Source organism: Hyperoodon ampullatus (genome assembly GCF_949752795.1).
Source record: "Hyperoodon ampullatus genome assembly, chromosome: 9".
Taxonomy (NCBI): Eukaryota; Metazoa; Chordata; class Mammalia; order Artiodactyla; family Ziphiidae; genus Hyperoodon; species Hyperoodon ampullatus.
In genome coordinates, this window is record NC_136922.1 from 71560639 (window position 1) to 71583564 (window position 22926).

At 39.1% G+C, this 22926-nt stretch overlaps 1 protein-coding gene across 2 annotated transcripts in view; it reads right to left on the reverse strand.

Annotated features, from left to right (window-relative positions):
• DOCK4 (dedicator of cytokinesis 4) overlaps nucleotides 1–22926 on the reverse strand; it is a gene marked incomplete at its 5' end in the record, with an annotated part of 498756 nt that overhangs the window by 165143 nt on the left and 310687 nt on the right. For both annotated transcript variants that reach the window (XM_079712023.1, XM_079712022.1), the window contains 3 exons: nucleotides 9265–9371; nucleotides 15476–15638; nucleotides 16425–16549. In XM_079712023.1, the coding sequence (XP_079568149.1) occupies nucleotides 9265–9371; nucleotides 15476–15638; nucleotides 16425–16549 (395 nt within the window). The remainder of the gene's footprint in view (nucleotides 1–9264; nucleotides 9372–15475; nucleotides 15639–16424; nucleotides 16550–22926) is intronic.

The window sequence follows — 22926 nt, forward strand, 5'->3', positions numbered from 1 at the left end:
CAGCCTGTGAAACGAAGACCTCAAAGACAGTACGTTAAACAAAATGAGAAGACAGAGAAATACACAGCAGATGAAGAAGGTAAAACCCATCAGACCAAACAAATGAAGAGGAAATAGGCAGTCTACCTGACAAAGAATTCAGAGTAATTATAGTAAAGATGATACAAATTCTTGGAAAGAGAATGGAGAAAATACAAGAAATGTTTAACAAGGACCTAGAAGAACGAAAGGGCAAACAAACAATGAAGAACAACACAATAAATGAAATTAAAAATTCTCTAGAAGGAATCAATAGCAGAATAATGGAGGCAGAAGAACGGATAAGTGACCTGGAAGATAAAATAGTGGAAATAACTACTGCAGAGCAGAATAAACAAAAAAGAATGAAAAGAATTGAGGACAATCTCAGAGACCTCTGACACAACATTAAATGCACCAACATTTGAATTATAGGAGTACCAGAAGAAGTAGAGAAAAAAAAGGGACTGAGGAAATACTTGAAGAGATTATAGTTGAAAACTTCCCTAATATGGGTAAGGAAATATTCATTCAAGTCCAGGAAGTGCAGAGAGTCCCATATAGGATAAATCCAAGGAGAAACACCCCAAGACACATATTAATCAAACTATCAAAAATTAAATACAAAGAAAAAAATTAAAAGCAGCGAGGGAAAAGCAACAATTAACATACAAGGGAATCCCCATAAGGTTAACAGCTGATCTTTCAGAGACAGTCTGCAAGCCTGAAGGGAGTGGCAGGACATATTTAGTGATGAAAGGAAAAAACCTACAACCAAGATTACCCAGTAAGGATCTCATTCAGACTCGATGGAGAAATTAAAACCTTTAGAGATAAGCAAAAGCTAAGAGAATTCAGCACCATCAAACAAGCTTTACAACAAAAGCTAAAGGAACTTCTCTAGGCAGGAAACACAAGAAAAGGAAAAGACTTACAATAACAAACCCAAAACAATTAAGAAAATGGTAATAGGAACATACATATCGATAACTACCCTAAATGTACATGGATTAAATGCTCCAATCAAAAGACAAAGACTGGCTGAATAGATACAAAAACAAGACCTGTACATATGTGGTCTGCAAGAGACCCACTACAGATCTAGGGACACATACAGACTGAAAGTAAGGGGATGGAAAAAGATATTCAATGCAAATGGAAATCAAAAGAAAGCTGGAGTAGCAGATCTCATATGAGAAAAAATAGATTTTAAAATAAAGACTATTACAAGAGACAAAGAAGAACACTACATAATGATCAAGGGATCAATCGAAGAAGAAGATACAAAAATTGTAAATATTTATGCACCCAGTACAGAAGCATCTCAATACACAAGGCAAATGCTAACAATGATAAAAGGGGAAATCAACAGTAACACAATCATAGTAGGGAACTTTAACACCCCACTTTCACCAATGGACAGATCAACCAAAATGAAAATAAATAAGGAAACACAGCTTTAAATGATACATTAAACAAGATGGACTTAACTGATAGTTATAGGACATTCCATCCAAAACAACAGAATGTACTTTTTTCTCAAGTACTCATGGAACATTCTCCAGGATAGATCATAGCTTGGGTCACAAATCAAGCCTTGGTGAATTTAAGAAAATTGAAGTCGTATCAAGTATCTTTTCTGACCACAATGCTATGAGACTAGATATCAATTACAGGAAAAGAGCTGTAAAAAATACAAACACATGGCGGCTAAATAATACACTATTAAATAATCAAGAGATCATTGAAGAAATAAAAAAATACCTGGAAACAAATGACAATGAAAACATGATGACCCAAAACCTATGAGATGCAGTAAAATCAGTTCAAAGAGGGCTGTTTATAGCAATACAGTCCTACCTCAAGAAACAAGAAACATCTCAAAAAACAACCTAACCTTACAATTAAAGCAATAGGAGAAAGAAGAACAAAAAACTCCCAAAGTTAGCAGAAGGAAAGAAATCATAAAGATCAGATCAGAAATAAATGAAAAAGAAATGAAGGAAACAATAGCAAAGATCAATAAAACCAAAAGCTGGTTCTTTGAGAAGATAAACAAAATTGATAAACCATTAGCCAGACTCATCTAGAAAAAAAGGGAGAAGACTCACATCAATAGAATTAGAAATGAAAAAGGAGAAGTAACAACTGACACTGCAGAAATACAAAAGATCATGAGAGATTACTACAAGAAACTATATGCCAATAAAATGGACAACCTGAAAGAACTGGACAAATTCTTAGAAAAGCACAACCTTCCAAGACTGTACCAGGAAGAAATAGAAAATATAAACAGACAAACCACAAGCACTGAAATTGAAACTGTGATTAAAAATCTTCCAACAAACAAAAGCCCAGGACCAGGTGGCTTCACAGGCAAATTCTATCAAACATTTAGAGAAGAGCTAACACCTATCCTTCTCAAACTCTTCCAAAATATAGCAGAGGGAGGAACCCTTCAAAACTCATTCTACGAGGCCATCATCACCCTGATACCAAAACCAGACAAAGATGTCACAAACAAAGAAAACTACTGGCCAATATAACTGATGAACATAGATGCAAAAATCCTCAACAAAATACTAGCAAACAGAATCCAACAGTACATTAAAAGGATCATACACTATGATCCAGTAGGGTTTCTCCCAGGAACGCAAGGATTCTTCAATATATGCAAATCAATCAATGTGATACACCATATTAACAAATTGAAGGATAAAAACCATATGATCATCTCAACAGATGCAGAAAAAGCTTTTGACAAAATTCAATACCCATTTATCATAAAAACCCTCCAGAAAGTAGTCATAGAGGGAACCTCAACATAATAAAGGCCATATATGAAAAACCCACAGCCAACATCATCCTCAATGGTGAAAAACTGAAACCATTTCCACTAAGATCAGGAACAAGAGAAGGTTGCCCACTCTCACCACTACTATTCAACATAGTTTTGGAAGTTTTAACCACAGCAGTCAGAGAAGAAAAAGAAATAAAAGGAATCCAAATCAGAAAAGAAGTAAAACTGTCACTGTTTGCAGAAGACATGATACTATACATAGAGAATCCTAAAGATGCTACCAGAAAACTACTAGAGCTAATCAATGAATTTGGTAAAGTAGCAGGATACAAAATTAATGCACAGCAATCTCTTGCACTCCTATACACTAATGATGAAAAATCTGAAAGAGAAATTAAGGAAACACTCCCATTTACCATTGCAACAAAAAGAATAAAATACCTAGGAATAAGCCTTCCTAAAGAGACAAAAGACCTGTATGCAGAAAACTATAAGACACTGATGAAAGAAATTAAAGATGATACAAACAGATGGAGAGATATACCATGTTCTTGGATAGGAAGAATCAACACTGTGAAAATGACTCTACTACCCAAAGAAATCTACAGATTCAATGGAATCCCTATCAAACTACCAATGGCATTTTTCACAGAACTAGAACAAAAAAATTGCACACTTTGTATGGAAACACAAAAGACCCTGAATAGCCAAACGATCTTGAGAAAGAAAAACGGAGCTGGAGGAATCAGGCTCCCTGACTTCAGGCTATACTATAAAGCTACAGTAAACAAGACAGTATGGTACCTGCACAGAAACAGAAATATAGATCAGTGCAACAGGATAGAAAGCCCAGAGATAAATGCATGCACATACAGTCACCCTATCTTTGATAAAGGAGGCAAGAATATACAGTGGAGAAAAGACAGTCTCTTCAATAAGTGGTGCTGGGAAAACTGGACAGCTACATGTAAAAGAATGAAATTAGAACACTCCCTAACACCATACACAAAAATAAACTCAAAATGGGTTAAAGACCTAAATGTAAGGCCAGAAACTATAAAACTCTTAGAGGAAAACATAGGCAGAACACTCTATGACATAAATCACAGCAAGATCCTTTTTGACCCACCTCCTAGAGAAATGGAAATAAAAACAAAAATAAACAAATGGGACCTAATGAAACTTCAAAGCTTTTGCACAGCAAAGGAAACCATAAACAAGATGAAAAGACAATCCTCAGAATGGAAGAAAATATTTGCAAACATAGCAACTGACAAAGGATTAATCTCCAAAATATACTAGCAGCTCATGCAGCTCAATATCAAAAAAACAAACAACCCAGTCCAAAAACAGGCAGAAAACCTCAATAGACATTTCTCCAAAGATATACAGATTACCAACAAACACATGAATGTATGCTCAACATCACTAATCATTAGAGAAATGCAAATCAAAACTACAATGAGGTATCACCTCACACCAGTCAGAATGTCCATCATCAAAAAATCTACAAACAGTAAATTCTGGAGAGGGTGTGGAGAAAACGGAACCCTCTTGCACTATTGGTGGGAATGTAAATTGATACAGCCACTGTGGAAAACAGTATGGAGGTTCCTTAAAAAACTAAAAATAGAACTACCATACGACCCAGCAATCCCACTACTGGGCATATACCCTGAGAAAACCATAATTCAAAAAGAGTCATGTACCACAATGTTCATTGCAGCTCTATTTACAATAGCCAGGACATGGAAGCAACCTAAGTGTCCATCGACAGATGAATGGATAAAGAAGATGTGGCATATATATACAATAGAATATTACTCAGCCATAAAAAGAAATGAAATTGAGTTATTTGTAAAGAGGTGGATGGACCTATAGACTGTCATACAGAGTGAAGTAAGTCAGAAAGAGAAAAACAAATACTGTATGCTAACACATATATATGGAATCTTAAAAAAAAAAAATGTTTCTGAAGAACCTAGGGGCAGGACAGGAATAAAGACGCAGACATAGAATTGGACTTTAGGACACGGGGAGGGAGAAGGGTAAGCTGGGATGAAGTGAGATAGTGGCATGGACATATATACACTACCAAATGTAAAACAGATAGCTAGTGGGAAGCAGCTGCATAGCACAGGGAGATCAGCTCGGTGCTTTGTGACCACCTAGAGGGGTGGGATAGGGAGGGTGGGAGGGAGATGCAAGAGGAGGAGATATGGGGATGTATGTATATGTATAGGTGATTCACTTTGTTATACAGCAGAAACTAACACACCATTGTAAAGCAATTATACTCCAATAAAGATGTAAAAAAAAAAAAAACTTTCATGTGAACCACTGAAAAGGAAGAAGAAAAAAGAAAGAAATGTAAAAATAAAGTCGTTGTTAATATTTTAGGACATCCTTCCAAGCATTGCTATGCACTTATATACATGTGGACATGCAGTTACATAATTTTATAAAAATGGTCTTACACTAAATGTATGCATATATAAAATGCTGTTTATAAATATATTATAAACATTTTTCTATGCACATAAAAATTTCCACTAGACATTATTTCAATAACTATGTAGTATTTCATTCATTATATGGATATAACTAACTCATGTATCTAACCAGACCTATGTTATTGGTCATGTAGATTACTTTCAAGTTTTTCCATATTTTAAGGAGTCTGTATTGATCATAGTTGAATCATGTTTGCTTACCTTATCTGATTATTTTCTTCCAATAAATACCAAGATGTGGAATGGCTAAGCCAAAGGATATACACATTTAAAATACTGTGTTGCCAAACTGTCCTCCAGAAAGACAATACTATTCACATTTCCCTCTATGAATGCAAGAGAGTGTTCGTTTCCCTTTAACCTTTGCCAATTCTCAGTTTTAAAAGTCTTTACCAACCTAATAGGCCAAAAGATTTCCCATTCTTTATTTAACTTACATTTCTTTGATTTTTCATATATTTATTTTATATTCTTGCATTTATTATTTTTGAATAGCTTGTTTGTAGCATTTAGCAAATTTTTTCTTTTTTTTTTTTACTTATTTGTGATAACTTTTGGTAAATTTGGAATAGTCCCGCTTTGTAAGCTGTGTTGCAACTATGTTTCAGTTTATCATGTGTTTTTTACCTTTGATTATGATGATTTTATCAATAAAAAGGTTTTAAACTTTATTTAGCCAAAGTTACACATTTTTTTGTACCTGATTTGTAACATTTGAGAGGCATCATTAGAAAGGCCCTCTTTACCTAAACTTTCTAAAAATGTTCACTCATAGTATGTAGGCTCTTACAGTTTTATTTTTTACATATAATCTGGAAATTGCTTTGGTTTAAGAAGCAAGGTAGTGATCCAGCTCTTTATTTTTCCCTCTAACACCCGCTGTGGTCATCTCAACACCACTTATTAAATGGGCTATTTTTTTTACCCAGTAATTTGAAATCCACTCGTCTCCCTAACTTTCTTTGTTTTTTTTGCTCAATTTTTTTTAATTAATAAATTCAAGGCTGCAGTCATCAGGAGGCTGTGCTTCTTCCTGCCATGGCAGAGGAAGGATAAGCATTATGCTCATAATATGGTTTTATAATCATAACCTGCAAGTGGCCTTAAGCTGAAACTGAACTTCTTGGCTCAGTGTTATGAAAAAGAAAACCATGGCATCAACTAGACGAAAAACATAAGATGTTATGCTTGGCAGGTATTCCATACCTCTTTAAGCAACAATAACCCTAATCATAAGACAACTCAGCTACTTAGGGTTTTTCTGTGGAGCTAATGCTTCCTGATGGATCCACACAATGTAGGTCTGCCCCAAATTAGATGATCTACAGATACCATCCTTAGCCTCCTTTGTGATGGAGAAAGATCATTGGGAACACCTTTTGTTTAAATTGTTGATGCTCAAATAAATTTTCATAATGCTTTATGGATTGTAATTCTGGGTATTCAGTGAAAATTTGTGGAAGGGCTTGAGATGATTCAAAGCTCTACTTCTGAGAAAAATGGTTCTGCCAAAGGCATCACAACAGGCCCCTGGTAACGGAGTAGAATGATTGTGTGGGAATCAATACCAGTTGGACTCCTAAATGCTCACATGGAGAAGGAAGCTCTGCTACTTGTCCTCCTGGCATTTTAAGTGTATGGGTATCTCTAATTAGCAAGTAAGAATTTTGGTGTTATTCATACTAGTTTAGAGGAAATCAACCTGAACTTGACTGGAAACTTAGCACCTGCCCAAAAAACACCCTCTGACCCACAGGTGAGAGAGCCCACATGGTGAAATGCCATAAAGAAGTGATTTATTCTTCTAAATATTATTAGGAAGCTAATGATAACCTTAGATCTGCCTTTTCTGTGTGAAGATTTAATGGTATGCAGAGGCAAGATCACAAACATTCATATCAAGTACGATTTATGTCTTTTGGAAAACTGTAGCTGAAGACATTGGCTGTCATGTTACCCATATCACATAAAGGGGCCTCAGACCTAAAGGTGATACAAATAGATCATCTCAGGTGTCTAGTGCATTTAGCGCCTCTGTTTGCTTTAGTGGTTACTCTGCTTTAAAATATTTTTTCTTTGTATTTTAACACTGTGAGCTCCTTTAAGTCACTTTTTTTTTTTTTTTGCGGTACACGGGCCTCTTACTGCTGTGGCCTCTCCCGTTGCGGAGCACAGGCTCCGGACGCGCAGGCCCAGCAGCCATGGCTCACGGGCCCAGCCGCTCCGCGGCATGTGGGATCCTCCCAGACCGGGGCACAAACCCGTGTCCCCTGCATCGGCAGGCGGACTCTCAACCACTGTGCCACCAGGGAAGCCCTGAGTCACTTTTGAAGTCTAGAGAATGTACATGTCAGAAATGGAGGGACATTAACTGTTTTGTTCACCACTATATTCCCAGTCACTAGAAGAGGGCCTGCCCTGTGGTTTGTAGTCAATGTGTTGAACAAAGAACTAGAAAATAAACGATTCAAGAAATATACACATACATATACATACACAAACAAAAATGACCAGGTGTCTTGTGCAGGGACACTCATTTTACTAGCAATAATCCAAAGGTAAAGAAAGTTTTTGTTTGTAATCTCCTTCATTCATTCAGTATATCTTCACCACGCATCTGCTGCATGCCAGAACCTCTCTGACACAGTTGTTTCTCCTGAAGGGCTCCTATATCTACCAGAGTTAAATCAAGGGATCATCAGACAATCATGGGACAATGTAATGAGGACAATGGTAAGAGGTGTGTGCAGATATCCAGGGAACTCATGGGAGCTTTTCTTAGCCAGCTGGAAATCCAGGGAGTAGGGGTCTGGGGCGTGGGGACCATTCTCCTGAATAAAGGTTCTGGCCAAGGTGCGCCTCTGTGGATGAGGAGGTGTCAGCTGCGGGGAGACAGGGGGAGGCAGGTGTGCCAGGAGTGCCGGGTGGAGCAGGGGGAACCAGCAGGCAGGAGGTGAGGAACCGGAAAGAGCTGGATGTGGCTATGGCATCAGGTAGACGACCGGAAGTGGTGAGAGGTGAAGCAATAGGGAAGAGGCAGCCTGACACACGCTGAGAGCCTGCAATTTTCCCTCTTGGCAATGGGGAGCTTTTCAGTGGGTTTATATCAGAAAGGGGCCTGGTGAGATCTGCCCCTTAGATGGGTCGCCCTGGCTGGCTGGAAAGTGGACTAGAGGGAGAAAAGGTGCAGGTCGGCAGGACTAGTTAGCCCAGGTGAGAGTTGACAAGAGCTTGGAATAGCATGTGCTTACAGAAATGGAGAAATGCAAAGGAGAAATATTTTGGAGAAGATCATGTACTTTAATTCTCTCTTTCATAGTTGCTAGTGTTTTTATTCTATACTTCATTATTACTGGTATTCTCTGATAACTTCTAAGGATCTCTTGTTTCGTGAGTTTTCTTTTTGTTGCCTCCTACACTATCCTTTATCCCAAATGTTTTTATGACAATTCTTGATGCAAAAAATAGAAAGTAACAACCACTAAAGTTGTCATGACAAAGAACAGCCATTTCTCTGCTTGCTTAGTGAGAGCAGCAGACAAGAAAAATGTAAAGCTGACTTTGCTAAATTTGCTTCTGGGGGTATACAGATCTTCAGATAAGAAAGCAGGTATTGGGAATATTTAAAAATTTATTTGTAAGGTTTATCTAATCCTATCACAGCAAGGGAAAGGACTTTAAGGTCACCCTATAGACTTACCCAAATACCTACACTTCAGTTAAGATGAAAAAAATAAATAATCTTTAAAGTAGGTGTTAGAATATGAAAGAACATAGAGACAATATTCTCAAAAGACACTCTCCCTGTCAGCAATCTTCCAGAAGAGTATCTTTGCAGTCATTTTTTTCTCTTTTCCATAGTAAGGATAAGACAGTGAGCTAATAATTCAGCCCTGTTTTTCACAGCTGCCCCCAACATCTGACTGATGTTACCTTATGCACAATGAGCTCGTGAGTGCCATCTGGAAGAGTCCTACCATCTTCCTGCATCAGGGGGACGAAGGAGAAGCCAAACAACTTCTTCTCTCCTTTCTCCTTTGCTGTAGGGGAAAAAAAAATTAGTCAATTTTTTTGAATTAATTGAAGTATAGTTGATTTACAATGTTGTGTCAGTTTCAGGTGTACGGCAAAGTGATTCAGTAATATATATATATATTTTTTTCAGATTCTTTTCCCTTATAGGTTATTACAAGATACTGAGTATAATTCTCTGTGAAAATTAGTCAATTATTTAAGTGTATGCTTACACAACTGTGTTCAGATACATAGACTGTGACGATGCGTGATCATCAAGAAATATACCCCTGGACACACACACACGCCAGCTCCTTTTACACAATGAAGAGCAGCTTTTATGATGGGACCTCTATGTACAGTAGCCACCCTCTAACCCCATGTTCCTGCCTTATAATTTGCAAGTTACATTCCTTGACTAATTTGCTTCATGGGATTCACTATCTGAAATTATGGTGTTTTTTTTTTTTTTAATTTGTGGATTTCCTGTTTCTTCTCCTCACAACCTACCCTCCACTCCTGAATGTAAGCCCCATGGAGGGCAGGATTCTTGTCTAATTAAGTTAATCTATGCTTGGTATCTCAAAGAATTCCAAGAACATAGTAGGTTCTCAATAAATGTACAGTAAACAAATGACGAGTGAATGAATGAATGTGAAATGCAATATTTTGCTTACTCCTCCTGGAAGGGGAGGCTCTCAGCTCTGCTTTGGTCCATGACAGAACTCTCCCTACAGCCACGTGTGTAAACACAGAGCCCTATGGAAGCCACCTCCTTGGAATAAGGTATGCTGAAAAACATAAACAGCATTCTATAGTTTGATAAGAGCTTACTGCAGTAGTATTCGGGAAGTCGGAAATGAGGCAATGAAGTTTTCAGATGCCTAATTGTGAATTTCAACAGCTAAACATGTCAAGGGTCATTGGCAATTGTTTATAGAGAAGGAAATTGAGATCTTACAATGTCAGGTAACCTGTTCTAGATCTCTTCAGTGTCACTGCAGTTATTTCCACACACCTTCCTTTTCTCCAAAAATGGAGAAAGCATGGAAAGAACCTGGTTTGTTCAACTGGACCCTCTCCTTGTATTTAGACATGTAGGGAAAAGTTGCAGGGCTGGCAGCCATTATGGGCTGGATGATTATACTCTCCCACGCAAGTGCATAAGTGGAGGTTATACTTGATAGAGAAGTCCAGCTTTGGGATGCAGTAAGACCCTCACTAGAGGTGCCAGATATGGTGATCCTGAGGATTAGACAAGAGGCTCTAGCAGCAAACACATTGCTTCTGGCATTTAACCACAGGGATGTGGAACCCTGCACAGAGAGTAGTAATTCTGGCTAGCTTAGGCCCCTAGCATGAGGACATCCCTGAAAATGTGTAGTAATTCTGGCTGGCTAGCTTAGGCCCCTAGCATGAGGACATCCCTGAAAATGTGATTATAGCAACGGTTCTTCTACTTTTTAAATCATTGATTTCAACCCCAGAAGTAAACAGGGGAAATATCAATACTCTTTAAAGTTAAACAAAAGTCACAGCAAAGATCTCTGGGAAGAGATTTCTATGTCAATGAGCGTGCTGGGTATGGAACTTATGATTTAGGGGAGAAGACTTATTTACAAATAATTTTCTAAGTTGATTTGACTGTCATTTTGGTGTGGTTTTTGGTATTCAATTCAGAAAGATAAAATGAATCCAAGATGCATAAAATTAGCAAAGATAAGGAACAAAGCAACAGTTTCCCCAAACTTGCCTTCTGCTATAAAATAAAAATAAATACCAAACAAAGTTTAAAGTGCATGGCCTTTTGTCCTGAGCTATTAGATCAGGATTAATAAACTGAATGGACTGTTACATATAATATGCATAACACAATCCCCTTTTACTAATAAAAACCCTGAGTTCATGGATTCTACTTCCTAACTTTTCAACTCATTCTTTCTTGTACCTCAACTCCAACATTTCTGCCCCTTGGGACCCCCAGTTTATTGACCCATCCCTCCATCCCCTCCACTCCAACTTCCCATTTCTGTGGTCCATCATTCTAATCACTTCCTTGAAAATACCCTCAACCCCTCCCCCCTCCACACTTCCACTAATAACACTGCACCCTTGTAAAATCCAATTTGTGGCTCATTCCATGCCTACACTAATCTAAGTTTAATTAATGTGCACTAACCACAAAAGCGCCCTGGGATAGGCAAACTTCCTACATTTACCTAATAAACTCACTCTTCTACTTTTCCAGACAATAATTTCATCCATTCTCCTCTCCTCTCAAGCCTCCAATACCTTGACACTTCCCTCACTTTCAGCTCATGTAGAGAGAATTCCCACATGCCCTAGCATCCACCTATTACCCACCTGCATCTGTCTTCCTGTACTAGGTGTGAACTGCTCTTACCCAAGGCGAATTCTTAATCTTGAGCACCGGGCCCCCTGCTCCTTCCCCAACTCAAGGACACTGCTCCTACAGCTGTCCCCACTCTTCTACACCAGTTTCTCTTCTCTACTGAATGATTTCTCTCTAACAAACATGTTTTAAATGCTCCAACTTAAAAAAGAACAACACCAAAAAACCAACTTCTGGTGACCCACTTTTTTTTTATAGCTACTATCCCATTTCTCTGCTCACCTGTATTCTTTATAGCAAAGTTTCTCAAAAGATTTGTCTATACTCACTGCCTGCCCTTTTCTCTAGCTTACTCTTTGACTCACTCCAGCCAGGCTTTCACCACCACAAATCCACTAGAACAACTTGTCAGGTTCAATGACCTCCGTGATGTCAAATCAGGTGATAATTTCTCTGTCCTTACCTTATTTATCACTGGCACCTGACACATCTGATCAATTCCCTCTTGAAAAACTTTCTTCATTTAGTCTCCTGGATTCTATTCTTCCTCCATTCTCCTTCAACCTCACTGGCTATTCCTTCTTAATCCACGTAATGGCTACTTTACATTCTCCCCAAATCTAAAGGTGTCAGTGCCCCAGGGATCCATCCTTGGACTTCCCTTGCTATCTTAACTTACTTAGACATCTCACCAGTCTCATGGCTTTGAAAATCTTCGACGTCTGTGATGTGCTGGAGCTGGTCTGTACTGGCTCACAAGAGCTGACAGTGTGCATTTTTCCCCAACTCCAAGATCAGTGATGTCATGTTGGCAGCTTGAAATTGACCATGGTGGGAGTATTTACCCCATGGAATCAGCAAATGCTATAATTTAGGGCTTCCCCTCCCCCTCTCCATCACCCTGAGTGCTGGTTAAATATTTACAGCACACCACTGAACTATATGTTCTCATTATCAAGTTTAAGTCTTCAGCTTGGATCTCATTCAACTGCCTACTTGATATCTTGAATGTCTAATAGACTTCTCAGCCTTAACATATTTAAAATGGAATGTTTGATTTTTGCTCTCCAAACAGATTCTTCCTGTTGTCTTCCCCACTTCATTAAATGACCAGTTCATAATGAGGCCAAAATCTTGGGGTCAACCTTGAACTTTCTCCTTCTTTCACATCCAATCTGTCAATAAATCTGTAGACAAGAATCAAACCTTTTAAATCTCTTAATTTGAGGACTGCATAAGCCTCCTAAATGGCCTGTTCCCATCTGGCCCACCTACAATCTATCATCCATATAGCAGCCAGACTTCAAACTAAAGCCTCTAATGCCTCTTCTCACTCCAAACAAAGTCCAAAGTCCTTCCCATGACCTAAAAGACAATAGGGGATCTCGCTCCCTTGCTACCTCTCTGATCCTCACCTCCAAACTCTCTCACTTGCTCATTCTGGCCTCCCTGTTATTCCTTGAAAGTGCCAACCATGTTTCGTGCCAACCATGTTTCAACTTCAAGTGTTTTATACTTACTGTTCTATATGCCTGAAATATTTTTTCCCCAGATAGCCAAAGGCTCACACCTTCACTTCTTTTATGTTGTTGTCGACACACCTCTTTATCAGAGAGCCCTATGTAAAACAGCAACATAGCACCACTGCTTTCTAGCACCTAACTCCAGTTTAGTCTTCTTCACTGTATTTAACACTACTTGATATATTATAGATTTATTTGCTCAAGTGTTGTCTGTCTTTCATCTCTAGAGTGAAAGATCTATGAGAGGAGGTATTTTGTTGTGTTCACTGATGTATTTTCAATGCCCAGTAAAATGGCTGACATATAGCAGGTATTTAATAAATATTTGTTTCATGAATAAATATTTTAAAATAAATACATGTACACACAAAGAACACTTGGAAGTTCATGTGATAAAATGACTACACTGATTATTTGTAGGGATTTTCTTTCTTCTTTACATGTTGCTGTTTCTTCTGAATTTTAACAATGAACATTAAAAAAAAACCAAAACAAAACCCTGTGGACAATGTTTGAAGTACAAGGACAAGATGGCAGAGATCTAACAGGTTCTACTGAAAATCACCTTTAGTCCAGTTTCCAAGTTCTGAGTTATAGTAACTTTCTCCAAATGTTCTTTCTCCTTTTTCTCCCATTTCACTTTTATTTCCCTCTTTTTCTTCCTTAAAGCTCAAAGCTCATTTTAGGCCCAAGTGAGAATTTATAACAAAGACTAGAGGAAGGAAGGGTATGGCACCATGGAAAGTCCTTTATTTTTTCCCACTTTAAATCCTACCCATGAAATTCTTCTAGGAATTTGGAAGAATGGTAAGACCCTGCTAGCCATCTCTCTATATTCTGAAACATCCACAAAAGCATAACTTGTGGAGCTTCTGAGCTAAGTCCAAAACATTCCAAAGTCCCAACAACAAGACAGAGTCCTTCTCCTCTACCTGAATCTTGGGCGAGTTACATAGCACTCAGGCGAGGTCACTGCATATCTACTGGCAATGCCTCCATTCCTTTCAGACTGGAGAGGAGCCTGCTGCTTCCCCAATAATGTGACTCTTCTCTATCTCTTGATTTTATTTATTTATTTATTTATCTATCTATCTATTTATTTATTTATGGCTGTGTTGGGTCCTTGCTGCTGCATGCGGGCTTTCTCTAGTTGCAGCAAGAGGGGGCTACTCTTCGTTGCGGTGCGTGGGCTTCTCATTGCAGTGGCTTCTCTTGTTGCGGAGCAAGGGCTCTAGGTGTGTGGGCTTCAGTAGTTGTGGCACACAGGCTTAGTTGCTCCACGGCATGTGGTATCTTCCCAGACCAGGGCTCGAACCCATGTCCTCTGCATTGGCAGGTGGATTCTTAACCACTGTGCCACCAGGGAAGTCTCTCTCTTGATTATTATACTGCTCTTGAAGCAAGATTCACCAGAACCTTCTCTGGTCACAATGTACACTACCAGAAGTGCACAATTCTGGGGCACAGGGAAAACCAGAAGATCCCTGGACTGGGGGCTGGTGGAGGCAGGGAGTGGGGGCTTCAGAGGGTGGTAATGAATGCAAAAGAATTAAAATAGAGACAACAGGAAATGATAACTTTATGGATAAGTAACGTCCACATGAATAAATCCTGTAACGTCTGTATGTCTTGGGTTTTTTAGATCTATAAAGTGGGGAAATTACTTCACATCATCTCTAAGACCTGTTTGAGTTGACATTACTTGATCCTCATTTGAATACTGTTTGAGAATGCACGGTGATGTAGATATATACAAATCAATATGAATTGGAGCCAATCAGAGGCTTTTCTAGTGACTTCACATGCCTAGGAAAGTCCCCGAGAGTTCCCCTGAGCTGTCTGAGAGCTGGATCAGCTCTTGGCTGGAGAGACAGCAGATGGGTCAGGACTGCCTAAAACCACCTGAGCCAGTCAGGTCTTTACTGCTGCATCTTCTCTTTCTATCTAGTCTTTCCAGACTGTGAGAGTGATGAACTGGTTTTTATGAAAGTGACCAACTTAAGAAGAACCCTGTAGATTTCCATAGGTATTCTGTTTCCTTCCCCTCTTGCATCTATGTTTCCACAGAGGTTATTGGTTCTTCGAGAAGTGAGCCCATTCGCCTCCCAGGACTTCACTCACCTTCGTTTCTCCTTTGTGGAGGTCTCTGGTTTGTCACACACTTTCTACAGATTAGCCCACACTGCTGTTTCAGCTCAGTTAGCAGACTACCCAGCACCACAAAGCCATGGAGACAATCCTGCCAAACACTTACTGGAACAATGCCGGAACTCGAAGCGGATGTGCGCTCCCCTGAATTTATCCACAGGGATAGGAAGCTTCAGTAGCTCAGACCACCTGGGACTGTTGTTATGATAAAGCACAAAGGAGTGGTACTCGCTAGCTGGTGGCTCTCCAGAGCCAAAGGAGATAAAATCCTAATAAAGGAAACATGCAGGTTAAAGACAGCTTCATTTGGAGGAGCAGAGCAATTGCTTTGCCGTATCTGCCTGCTCCCCAAATAGCACTTCAGGTGAAATTACCGCCTCAGTTCTTTACAGGCCTGTTTCTGCACTCGCTTCTGCTGACAGGCTGTGTCTGTTTCATCCTGAGGCTGGTCTCCCAGGGTCTACTCGGCTAAGGGTGGACCTCAGTGACATGAGTGAGATGGCAACTGCGTGCCCAATTTGGAGTCAACCACATGATAAAATTCTCAACCTGCCACAGCCAAAAGCCTGTGCTGTGCCTTCCTATAAAACTCACTAAGCCCCGGGCTCACATGAAACACTTCTTCCATAAAGGAACGTGATATTATAACCCCAATTAGTGAGAGCTTAATCCTCACGCCCTATTTTGGTTAAAATGAAAATACATAGGATGACATATGATTTTTGTTTTGTTTTACCAAATTGCCAAAAGCAAAAGCATGCATCTTCAAAACTATGACAGATGAAAGGGGAAAAATGAAATGGCATAAAAATGCTGCTTTTAAGGAATAGCTGTTATGAGGACATTGCTGACACAATTAAACCGTAAAAGCCTTTTTTTTTCCCTATTTTCTTTTCTGAAAGGCATTTTCATAATTAAAAAAAAAATACACAGGGGTGGAAAAGAAAAATAAGACTGGAAATACTGCAAATCGGAAATTAACTGATCGCATTAAAGATGAACCCAAAGCAAGGATGTGGAATTGTTTTACCAAAAAGAATCCAGCATTAACGTACCTTCAAGGCCTGGCCGCTGCTCTCTACAATGAACATCGTAACTTCCACATTTCTGGCCACACTCTTTCCTCCTTTCTCAAATTCTCCCCTTTCTATAGTGATGTATAAATCATTCCGCATTTCACCTAGTAGGAGAGGAAAATTGAAACCCTGTTATATATAGTAAAAAGCGTCATAAAGTACTCTATCAAGAAAAACTTTAGTTCATAAAAAATAGTGTTATAGCATACATATAAAAGTAAAATATACAATATTTATACTTTTATAAAAAGGTCCCCACCCTTACTACCAACATCCAAGAAAAGCAAAGGCCAGCTTCTGCTAGTCTGAATTAGCAATACTGAAGATGCACATTTAGGAGGACAGTACTAGGCCTGGGTAGGAAGGTGTTGTCAAATTTCACCATTTTTCAATATTTCCCTCACTTCATTTAGGGGGTGCGATTACAAAGTGACAGCCTAGCAGGGGTGGCTCAAAGAAACTAGTCTTAATACTTTATAGTCACAGCATTTAGAGAAGAAGAATACCTAAATGGAAGAAAATGATAGGACTGCAAAGGGTACAGTTACAATTTAAATCTTTTCCAAAATTCATGGATGAAATGATCTCACTACTGGAAGAATCCAGATTAGTGTTTATGAACACAGATGTAGAATAAGTCAGTCATACAGACACACCTGGCTTAACATTTCTTGCCATCAAGCTATAAAACAAATGAGAAAGGCCCTGGATTCAAACTGACACAGTCTATGTACACATATATCATCTATTTTTGTTTCTCCATTGGCTATTTATAAACTTGAATGCTTTTTCATCTTGCCCCTTTCTTATTACTGCAAGAAAAAAACAGAATATAATGCCAACTAGCAAAGTGAGGCAAACACGCTTGGCAGCCTGCTTTGATCTCTCCTTTAAGAATTAAATCAGGGGTAAGCAGTGAGTGGATACGGACATGAGAAGTAAGTAAACAAAGTGTGACTAGAAAGTTTTTGAAGGTAAATGTTGGTGAGGTTGGCAAGGTTGAATTGACTTTTACTTAACATAGCTTTCAAACATTTGAAGGCCCAAAAGCAATATTTATTTTTCCTAATAAAAAATCTCTCCTTAAGAAAGTAAATCACCAGAAGGAACGATAACCATACAAATATGCCCACACTTGGGAAATTTCTCAAACTTCCTGACCAAAGGGTTTATAAGAAAGTACCCTAGCTTTCAAAAGCATGGAGGAATACCAGTGTGCCTGGTCACCTTCCTTCATAAAGACCAACTTTTAATGAGAACATCATTTGCAAATGACTTTGGCTGAACAGGAAACAGATGGGCCATGAAAGAGAGAAACTGAATAAGTTCTAAAAAGGATGAAGTCTCACCCACCCTTTACAAAGAGTATATAAGGAATACATTAGTGGAAACAACTAATACATGGTCTCTGTCTTATGAATTTTTCAGTACTCTCATACAAATCAACCTGGAAAGGCAATGAACTTGGAATTCCAGGAGAAAAGCAACGTATTTCAACACATGTAAAATTATATGTGTATGCTTTGAAGACTTTTTGTTTTAACCATATCCATTAAAAAAAATTTTTAAGAGAAAATGGTCCAGTAAATTTTACAAGTTTTCTTGTTTTTTATAACCCAGTTCATTTAATTACTATAAATTTATCATTATATATATATATGTATTCATACATACATAACATTCTCAATGCTATTTATTTTAACAATTCCATTATCGAATAAATAAGCTCACAATGCTATTTATTTTACATTCTCAATGCTATTTATTTTAACAATTCCATTATAGAATATTGGAATAATAATAAAGCTCACAAACTTTGTCCTCTGAAGCCATCAATTTCAACTCAAAACAGGTCTGCAACGCTAATGGTCTGCACACGTGCTATTTCAACAATCCGAGAGGAAATTCTTGACAATAGTTTTCCCACAAACAGACTTGGCAGGTAAAAACACAACACAAAAATCAAGGTACTTCAGAGCAAAAGACGTTAGTTAACAGTAGTAAAATTCCTTTGCTTCTTGGAGTAGGTGACACATGATGAGTGGCCGTGCTTACACACAGACTATAACACACACTGATTAATGGGAAGTACAGCTACAGGAGTTTTTACCTTAGAAATTTCTCATAATGAGTGATTAGCTTGTCCAAACCACATGGGGATTAACTGTCATGCAAAACGGAGAGTAAGTGTTTCCTGGGAGGCGGACTTCCAACTCTCATCTGTTGGAAGGACCGGCAACTCTGACTTCAGCAAAGACGGGGGGTGGGGAGGGGGGCGGTGAGGGAGGTTTGCAAGGCAACCTGTCTCCCCCCGCTGTGTGCAGGCTGGCCCTACAGAAGAACAGGGGTGGGGGGACAGTAACATACGGCCAGTGCCAGGAAATTCTTTCTTCGTGTATTCATTCAGCAAATATACCGTGAGCACCTACTATGTGCCAGATATTATTCTAGGCCCAGTAGATTCAGCAGTGAACAAAGCAAAAATGCCTTCCCTGTGGAGGGATTCTAGTAGGAGGAGGTCTTGAACAAAGAAGTAAAACACAGAGCACACTGAATAATGCTAAGTGCCATGGATAAAAGTAAGAGGAGACGGGGTGTTGAATGGAGGAGAGGGAGTGTCACATGAGAGAGGCCCTCACTAAGAGGATGAGACATCTGTGGAAGCTATGGTGTGTTTCCAAAGGGACCGAAGTTAAAAATGGCCTTTGCTTCCCAAATGGACCCTTAGAGCTGGTTTAGCTTATAACTTTGCTGGATTCTTCTCTCTCTTCTGAGTTCAAATAAGCCTAAAAAAATGTAGGGTCACAGGAAGACTGGAATAAGGAGATCTGGATTCAAGTCTTTCTCTGCTACTGTCTATTCTCTGTGACATTAGTCTAGACAGGGTAAGATAAACCTTGGGGCCTCAAGTTTCTGTGTTATTAAAGTGGGGAAGGGGTAAAGGCAGAGGTAGGGATGGAAGAGGCAGTAGGAGGGCCGAGACTATTATGTTATGCTTGCTGTTTCTGTGACTTACAAAAGAACTTCTGGATTGTGACACGTTCATAAATTAAAACACCTTATACATATGTTTTAGTTTTCTGTTCTTTAACTGTCACTGTCCCTGTCCCTGTAACCCTCTTTATCTTTCGCAAAACTTTTAGACTAAAATAAGATTTCTTTGAAAAGAGAGTACATGGCAAGAACATTTCTCCTGGATGCCATTCTACATGTGTCCCCCCAGGAATCTGCAGCTTGCTATGTTCTAATACTGCAAGGTGCCACGTTTTGCCAAAATACGCAGAAGGATAAAGTTGAAACAAGTGCTAATTAAAGTCAATACACTTGAGGTTGGCTCTGGAGAAAACTAATAAGCCCAAATGGTGTTAAGAAAGCACCTTGGGTAATTAAGAGAGAAATCATAAACTGAGTATGAAATGGAGTCATAGCACCAATCGTGAAAAGCTACTTGCCTGACAATGTTTATTAATACCTTGTACATCTTAAATTTATTACTCTGTAAATTTGACGTGCTTGACACTTTCCTCCGTTTCACAGGCCCACTGACTGGGAAGCCTTTACACATGTGAAGGCTTCTCAAAACATCACTGTAGACGAGATAGAGATAAGGCCACAGCAACAGGAACAAATTCAAAAAGAGTTCAGCGACTACAATCAAATGGGGTTGATTTATGGCTTGACCTCAACAGGCAAGAGGTTTTTATCAGTAGCTGAAAACCCTGATCCTTGATTCTGTCTTATGAATGAACTGGATAAAGGCATAGAGGACATGCTCATCACATCAAGTAAACCATTGTCCCCAGCCACAGGGGCTAGTGCAGTGCCTTTTCTGTGCTAGATATTTGCTGTTATTTTTGGCACTGGAAAAGAAAAGTTCCTGTCCTTCTTAAAAACAAAAGAACATACATAAAAGACTCCGGGTTCTTGTGAACTTAGATGATGATGATGATGATGATTAGTAGTAGATAATAGCAGATAGACAGTAGTCAGGTACTTTGCCAAGTGCTATAAGTAGAATATCTCATTAAATCCTCACATTAACCTTATAGAAAGGCCCTATTATTTCCATTTTACAGATGAGGAAACTAAAGGATAGAGATTAAGAAACACACCCAATGTACTATCCGTATCTCTGCTTTACCCATGAAAATATAATTCAATAGGATGAGAACATCCATCAAATAAGCTAGTGCAATTCAGCCTTTGTCTCCAAAAGGCTAGTGCCTTGAGCAAGGAAGGTAACAGTCCCACCCTGATTGGTCAGACCAATTATGAAGCACTGATTTCATTTCTAGGACAGAGACAGACAGAAACGGTATCATCCAGACCACAAATGATATGGAGAAGGGACCCATCAGAGGAGAGATGAGGGAGACAAGAGAGTTAACTGAATTTTAAAATGTTGAGGTTACAAGCAGAGAAACTCAACCCAATGGATAGAAGGTAGAGGGAGAGGAGTTCAACATGAAAGAGGTCATTTTGAGAGAAGATGTAAGATGTGATGGTGTGATCTTGGCCATTATTAATACTCAAGTACAAGCCAGAAAACCATCCTCAGGGACCTCAGGAAGACATTCTTGCACTGGACACATGGTTGAGCTGGATGGCCTTTCATGTGTGTAGCAGGCACCCAGTTACCTCCCCAAAGCTGTCCAGGTCCTAATCCTGGGAACCTGTGAATAGATTACTTTACACGGCAAAAGGGACTTCACAGATGTGATTAAGCTGACAATCTTGAGATGGGGAGATTTTCTTTGATTATCAGGGTGGGCTCAATATAATTACAAAGGTCCTTATAAGAGGGAGGCAGAAGGTCAGGGTCAGAGAAGGGGATATGATGAGAGAAGCAGAGGTTGAATGATGTTGGGCCATGAGCCAAGGAGTACAGGGAGTCTCCAGAAGCTGGCAAAGGCAAGGAAATGCATTCTCCTTTAGAGCCATCAGAAGAAATGCAGCCCTGCTGACACCCTGATATTAGCCCAGTAAGACTCATGCAAACTTCTGATCTCCGGAACTGTAAAATAGTACATTTGCATTGTTTTAAGCCACCCCATTTGTGGCGATTTGTTACAGTAGCCATAGGAAACTAATATAATATGCCATCCACACCTAGCTAGGCTTCTACTACTTCAGGATATCTTCAGGGCAACGGAGGAGGGGGGAGGGGCAGGGTAAGGGATAAGGGCAAGATTCACAAGTAACAGGAAATCAAGGCAGACCACACACAGGGAAAACTTACGCATGGGATGAAAAATTAACCTTGGATTTCTCACACAGAGTACACTTCAGTAAAACATATCTGTTCTCATTTTTGTTTTGCTTTATTTTAAAAGACTACTCTGAGATGTTAAACTTTTGAGGGGGTAGCTTTTAAATTTCTGTTTATGGCTATCAAGCAAGCAATGGCAAAGGATACAACAGCAACCATGAAGGACTTTCCAGACAGTGGTGTGCAGAGACAGGAGCAGGGATGGGCTGCCCTTTATACTCTAGGACAACGCATGCATTTCTGGTAGTGCCTGTTGGGGAAATCCTACACCCTTGGGCAAGTGGGGCATGTAAGCTTCATAATTTGGGGGCAGCAGCCTCTTCCCCAATGTGATCTGGGGCTGGGATCCAACCTCAGGATGACACGCCTCCCCCTCTCTTTGGTCACTGTGGCATTCCTTGGGTGAAAGACCACCACCCCTTGGTGGCATGATCAGGGGTTCAGATCTAAGCAGAGTAGTTGCACCTATATGATATGGAGGTCCAGTGACTTGGACTGGGGCGTGGTGAGCTTTGGTTAGATTTAGGATATATTTTTAGGGAACATCAAATAAAGCAGGGTCCCACTTGCTTTCTCCAAAAGAAAGATTTTTTGAGGCAATTTCATCTGGTGATGTACATGTCTCTATCAGTAAGTGGTAAATAATAATAATAATAATAATAATAATAATAATAATAATAATAACATATATTTAAAAGAATAAAATTATATATCTTCTTAAATGGGAGGCAAACATCTCTACAACATTCTTCTTACCCCAGTCTTATAAATCACTATCTAGTCAACTTTGACCAAATAGAAATTTGACTTATTTGAACTATTGCCTAAAGACCAAAGGAAAAGGAGGCTTACTCTGGAAAATATTTGTAAAATAAACTTAAACAAATCTGGAAATCACTATCATAGCTACTACTGCTGGCAAACATTTGAAACATAGGCTCTGTTCATTGTTTTCAGTGTGAGCCTCTAGCCTCCAAATCTCAACCCTTCCCTCCCCTATTAGTCCACCACTTTTCCTTAATTCTTTTTAGGATTAGGAACTGCCAAGATATATTAAAAGCGAATGCACTGGAAGGTATTAATTAGGTGTTCCTTAACAAAGAGGGATAGTTTTACTGGTTGATATGTGACAAGTCTCCAGGAGAGAGGGTACAGGTAGGGAAGATAAAGTAGGGAGACCATGATGATTGCCTAGAAAGAAGCATAAACTCA